This window comes from Poecilia latipinna, unplaced genomic scaffold (genome assembly GCF_001443285.1).
Source record: "Poecilia latipinna isolate Pla-1442-1.1 unplaced genomic scaffold, P_latipinna-1.0 Scaffold3830, whole genome shotgun sequence".
In the NCBI taxonomy this organism is placed as follows: Eukaryota; Metazoa; Chordata; class Actinopteri; order Cyprinodontiformes; family Poeciliidae; genus Poecilia; species Poecilia latipinna.
The window spans coordinates 1-6461 of record NW_015116446.1 but is presented as its reverse complement, the minus strand read 5'-3'; the positions used below and the strand labels follow the sequence as shown (position 1 = coordinate 6461).

Here is a 6461-nt window from a genome sequence, read left to right as displayed (position 1 = left end):
GGAGTAGAACCAGGCTTTTTATTATTGTTATTATTTCATGCATTCTTTTGGTGGCGTAAATAAACAAGCTATATGATTGCTTGAGTTTGCAAAGTGCTTGATAAGGATGGCGCGTTACCGTAATCCACCGCTCACACCCTCTACCTCGCATGTTAGGCTACAGATTTAGAACAAGGTGCAAATTGCTGGCCTGCTGCGCTTATTTACATCTGCTGATCTGCAAATCCGGTCTTTCTTTCGTTCTTTCTTCTTGAAACAATGAAGTGAAACCGTAGTTGTTTCACATGAACAAGAAATACTTCAACAGGTTTATTATTATTATTATTATTATTATTATTATTATTATTATTATTATTATTACGTAGGCTATATATGTTCTTGCATGATGTTAGACAAATACTGCGTGACAAAGAATGTGTGTTTCTCAAATATATGCATATATATTTTTTGAAGATTATACTTCAGACGTGTCCAAACATTCTCCAAGCAGCCAATCGTCAGTATTACGTCTGGTGAATACAGAGAATACAGCATTTGTATTCATGAGCGGAGCTTTTCATATTTTAGTCACTTTACGTTTCACATCACATCAGTTTTCAATATTCTCAACTGTATTTATGTCTTGACTTTATTCTAACACATGGATATATTTCGATCTAAACCGGCTGTCGCGTTTTTTTTTTGTTGTTGTTTTTTTTTTGGAAAGTGATGTCTTTTGCAGCCTCTTGACAGGTTGCCCACACCTTAGTTCTGCCACATCTATGGTTCACCGACAGCGTGTGTTCCGGGTAGTGTGTGGAGTGATAGTTGAGGAGTGATAGTTTTGTGTTAGCCACAGTTTTTTTTTTTTTTTTGCATAACCTGCAATAAGATGGACTTCTCATGAATTTCTGTTTGCCACTCTTCCAAACAGACCGTCTTTGAGGATCTCTGCATCTCCTCCAGAGAAGCATTGGATTATTGCCTTTTTCTCTGATTACTGGACTGGGATGTTTCCACTTTGGCAATTCTCTCTTTATTTTGAGATGAAGGACAATGTTTTATAACCTAACCGTGCTTTCAACTTTTCCACAATTGCATTACTGATCTGTCTAGGATGTTTACCGATGTTGTTTGTTCACTAGTGTTCACTGACAACCATTTTTATACCGAGGTGGAAGCCAATCTGCTGCAATTCACTTTATTTAATGGTAAATAAAGGGGGCCACACAAACATAAATGCCCCACTTTACAGATTTTTAATTTGCAAAATACATTTTCCTTCTAATTTACAGTTGCACACTGCCATGTGTTGATCCTTCCCGAAAAAATAAATAAAAATAAAAAAAATCAACGGGTATGGAACCTTATCAGTGGTGCTGTAGAAGGATTATTTAATTGTATTAATATTTCTCCTGTCATTTTCTAAATTGTCACAATCACAAGAGCTGGTAGAGGTGTTAGGACCATTGACTGCAAAATAATTGACACTCAGTGAATATTGCAGGAACATAGGAGATGACAAGAGACCAAAGATGGATTCAGAGCGTTCTCAGAAGTACTGTTTGATCTGAAATCTGGAAGAGCTGAGTAACATTTTCCCTTCACATCTTCCCTTCGCTTTTGATCCTGAAGCCGTTCAATAATTTGCTATTGAACGCACACCCAAAGGGCATTACAGCCTAATTCGGTACATTATGACAAACTGGTGCTTATAGGAAATTGATTCTCATGACCATCCATGTATCCAAGGTATTAAAAAAAAACATATAAAAGCTGAGCTCAGAGCTATAAAACCCATTTGACATGTTCAGAACGAGGCCTAGAAAAGGAGCGATTACTCATTTCACACCTCACAAATGCCTACGACGTGCAGAGAAATCTTCGAGCGAGCGAAAGAGAGAGAGGGAGTGTTCACACAATCTGGCCCACAACTGCAGAGTAAATCTTTGTAACAGACGAGGGTGGGTGGTTAGTGGGATCGTTCTGTGTAAAAGTCGCTTTTTAGGAGCGAGAAAGGTGCATAAATAGAATGTCCACAGAGGTCTTTGTTTAAAAAAAAAGTTATTTATTTAAACTGGATGAGGTAGCTTACTAATGCACTATAAATACGCAGTCCTCGACTTTCTAAATAGGAAATAATTTAACAATGTATCTGGAGAGGAACAATTAAATGTTAAAACAAGTACATATTTACAAATGCATTCACCACCTTATCAAGGTGAGCCTGTACACTTTTAAATGCAGAATGTACACATCAATGATCTCTGCAACTATTTTTATTACATTTTACAACATTAAATACTTCAACTGCAGCTTTAATACATTTTTGCAAAGAGCTTCTTTATGTCTTAGCTGAAGTGGTTCCCTAGCTTTTTTTTTTTTTTGAAGACTTAAAAAATTTTTAAAGTAATGACATAATTTTAAAACAGGACAGAACAGGACAGGGATCTTGATTCCTTGAGTGTTTATTGGAACACAATGCTATGTTAATAGGTACTGATATGGTAGGATGTCAGAAAACCAGTGCTAGCTGCTGTTCTGCTAAATGACAACCATAGCCAGTTTTAGCAATAGAAGTCCAGACTCATCCTGCATGTCTAACTGCAATTAGTCTGGTATAGAAAATATTCACAAATGGACATTGTACAGTACTCTGTGAGTCAGCGTTTCAATTAAATAGAAGTGCAATTATATGGAGCGTCAATACCACCAACGCAACAGTGTAAGAGTCATAGCCTTAGACATATGGTTCTCAAACTGTGGTGCATGTATGACTAGTGACAGGTGGACTGACAACAGTGGTTTTCAAAAAGAAAATCTTGAAATAATTGTTCATAAGGTAAATGCAAGCACATTACCTGTTCATTAAAAACGTTGCCATATGCTAATTAAAAAAAGACTGTACAACATTGTGTGTGACTTAGTTTAATAATACACAAGTTGCCAGATGTACTAAATTTAATGTCAGGGCAGCCATATTGGATTGTGAGGTTGGAGATTGTAAGCACCCACTGACTTTACCATTGGGGATTTCAACTTTCTTTTAATTAATTAATTCTTTTTCAACTTTAAACTCAGAAATTTGAACTTATGTGTAAAAATGGAGGATGTATTTAAAACGCATTTTTCAACCAATCATGCATTGCCAATAAATGAGAATGACTGAATGATTTTGAGAATGATTTTGTGTCTCTATGACACAACCCAGCAAGTTCAAAAGATCCAAGTTCTGTTCTATTACTGTGTTAAAAAGCCTATCAAGATGGTGGTACTTGGAGAAATCACGAAGATAGTATATAATAAAAAATAAAAAAAAGAGAACCACTGTCAGAGACATTGTACTGTTGCCCATTCAGGGATGTTTTGTAGTGAACTACAGCCTATCCGGTACATTCTAGCAATAACCAATAATCAACTAGTTTACACAAGCCTCTTCAAAGTTCTTTACCAAGGTCTCCACATTGGCTTTGAGAAAGTCATGCCAGACGATGCGTGCTGGCTAGCTACCTCCTCTGTGGAGGAAGCTTGGTTTTGCTCCGAGTCCGTCTCATCCAGGTCGGAGCTCAGGTCGTCAGTGGAGGTGTTGGAAGTGACCGGGGACACCACTCTGGCGTACATACTCTCAGGGAGGGGCCGAGCGCTACTACAGGCTGGCTTGTTTTCATCAAGATGCTCCTCGTCATTAAGGGGCATCCTCTCCAGGAGGTGGTTCAGCAGCTCAGATGCAATGGCGGGGTCTATTCCAGGGCAACAGGACACAAACGTGTGCACATCGTGCATGCACTGGATGTAGCCGGCGGCGAAACGCTCCTTGGCCTCCCTGTTCAGAGTGTCCACCTCTGGAGAAAGACATACAGCAGCCACAACGGTATTTTAAATGTCAAATAAGGCAACCACTGTGGTCTCAGTAGTGTCTGAGCCAAACTATTGATTGAGTATGCGAGCAGTACAAGTCAGTCAATCTGTTGCAACATTATGGAATTTTGGTAAATTATTGAAAAACATCATCATTAGTGTTGCTACCAACAAATCTGCTGTTTGTGCTCCAGTCCTCTCACTGGCGCTGAAGTCCCTTGTTACGTTATTTTACCAACTGGGGGTTTTGAGTACTTCTGATGATAAACCAAACAACACAAAATATTATTTTTATTATATATTTTTAAAAAATATATCATTGTTACTGTTTTCAGCAAAACTGGGTTTATTGAATATGCTTTGTTGCAACAAAACAATATTGAGTAATTTAAAAAAAAAATCTACTTATTAATCTCTTAGTCTATGTTCACACAGCAGGCAAATGTGACCCAAATCCATTTTATTTTTCCCACCTGTGACCCATATAGACCTTTTTCATGTCAGTCTGAATGGCCCTATTCAGATCATTTCACTCCCGCCCCCCAAATAACAATCTGATTTGTGCCAATTCAATGTGTGGTACTAAATTAGATAATTTTCAAAGTCTGAACAGCCATGTCTCATTTTATCAGACTTTGACGTCGTTGATGTTAAGGGCGCATCATAATTCTGCACCAGAAGAAGCTAGCCACACTAAATCCTGACGTAAATAATGGGTGAAAATTTTAACTCTGCAAAATACAGAACTATGAAGAAAGTCTGAGTCAAGTGAAGAACGTGACATCACAATCCCACCACTCCTGGTAGCCATCAATACTCAAGGCCATCACGATTAATTGTGTTTTCATTTTTACCAGCTCTAATTGATCAGCAACTTTAAAATTGATAATATATTGTGAAAAATGTATATACTCTGTATATTGTGTATACATAGTATACACAATATACATGCATGTATATGCATGTTTGGTTGACTTATCTGTAGGTCATCATGACTTACAGATAAAGTCATGTTTCATGTTTATCTGTAGGGATAATCAAGACTTTCTCCATGCCATGCATAATTTCTAAAAATAATTACATATAAATAAATGACGGGTGATTTGTTCTTAGATGGTCATGTTTCATTTTTGAGGGCTAGTCTTTGATATACCTATAAAGTTAATGTGCTAAAATTGTCCTGACACGCATGTATATATTCATACATTCATAAATTTACATGTATTTCTTAAGGAGGATCTCAAGACCCTGTACTTGTCAACTGGGGACCTCAACTGAGGTTACAACTCAAATGTTGGGATGATAATATGTATCCGCTAATAATAAGAACTATATTTCTTCGCGGAAGAATTATTTAAAGTTATTTACAGGCTGTTTTCGTTCGGTTCAAAACATTTTATTTATTTATTTATTTATTTTTTTTGTAGGCTATAGGTCAACCTTATTTTAAATGCTGCTATACAGTAGCAGGGGTTTTTACCTTGTGCTCGGCTCTGCAGGATGCTTTCTACATGTTTCACCGTCACCTCCAAAACTTCAGCATTCTCCATCTTCGACTGTAACTGCGGCGAGTGAAAAGCAGCAGCCACCGGTTGAGCTAAATTAACTCAATTAAGGACACATCGACGTGAGGTCATTTAAATAAAAAGGCTCACTTACGTCTGAGTCTGCGATGAGAATCCTGAGCTCTTGTAAGCTTTCATTAATGCGAGCTCTTCTTTTCTTTTCCATGAGAGGTTTCCTCATCTACAGGAAGAATATCGAGGGACAAGAGAGGTCATGGTTATTACTTTCTGCGCTCTGTCGCAGCTCCCAAAATCTCCATACCCTACCTTCCTGTCAGATTGTGCTTCGCTGTCACCTCCATTCATTCCGCTGGTGTTGCTGCGTACCGGAGCCATGGTTGAAGTTTGGCCAGGAGGCTGCTGGGGTGTTTTCCAGAAAGCCGTTAGCTGGAGTCCGTGTGGGGGACAGATGGCCGTGCGGTAGTTGACTCCTTCAGAGAATGGGCTGTTATTGCCGGGGGGGGGGCTTTCTGCGGCTGTATACGTGGCTCATTTACATATAAATGGATGAACTGGGTGTAAAGACAGAGAAGGCGCGCAACGCCCGTACTCTTTATCAACAGGGGTCCTGGACCGCGGGGCCAAGACATGCGATGATGTGCAGTCGAACTTTAAAGAGTTGAAGTAACTTATAAACTATGCATTCAGGATCATATGTTCAGTCGCAGATAGTTTGTTGCACACTGCTCTTAACAAATACAATTCAACATCAGTTTCCTTATTAGTTGCATGGCTAAGCCCTTATTAAGTTGTGCTTATCAGGGACAGTTCTCACGTCATTAGGAAGTTTGGTTAATTAATTCTTAATTGCTAACATTCAGTTGACAAATGAAAACCAATTAACTCCTGTTTAAAAAGCTGTAAAGAAGGCAAACCGCAAAGGTCCCGATTCACTGTTGTTTTACTTTCTCGTGTTTTTGTTTTTTTTCTTCGTTTTGTTCTTCATAAAGTGTTATTTCAGTTCCTTTATTTTAGTCTATTAAAAAAAGAGAACAAGTATGAGCACATGACCTCATTTATTGCCATCTAAGGTACAGTGTGTAAAAAGAAAGTAAAAAT

General features: G+C 38.2%; 1 protein-coding gene across 1 annotated transcript; it reads right to left on the bottom strand.

Moving 5' to 3' along the window:
- Positions 1-2355: 2355 nt before the first annotated feature.
- On the bottom strand, positions 2356-5986 carry LOC106941730 (transcription cofactor HES-6-like). The gene is made up of 4 exons (XM_015024837.1): positions 5670-5986; positions 5497-5583; positions 5318-5399; positions 2356-3821 (listed from the first exon to the last, which is right to left on the bottom strand). Exons 1-4 carry the CDS (start codon positions 5736-5738, stop codon positions 3427-3429), a joined length of 633 nt encoding a protein of 210 aa, XP_014880323.1. The 5' UTR covers positions 5739-5986; the 3' UTR covers positions 2356-3426.
- Positions 5987-6461: the final 475 nt, after the last annotated feature.

What these genes read in the sequence shown, in the direction of transcription:
- LOC106941730 (XM_015024837.1), bottom strand. Translation starts at nt 5,738, where the DNA reads ATGGCTCCGGTACGCAGCAACACCAGCGGAATGAATGGAGGTGACAGC. An exon ending in AAGCACAATCTGACAGGAAG is followed by an intron (nt 5,584 to 5,669) that starts GTAGGGTATGGA and finishes TTCTTCCTGTAG; the next exon opens with ATGAGGAAACCTCTCATGGA. An exon ending in TTCTCATCGCAGACTCAGAC is followed by an intron (nt 5,400 to 5,496) that starts GTAAGTGAGCCT and finishes CACTCGCCGCAG; the next exon opens with TTACAGTCGAAGATGGAGAA.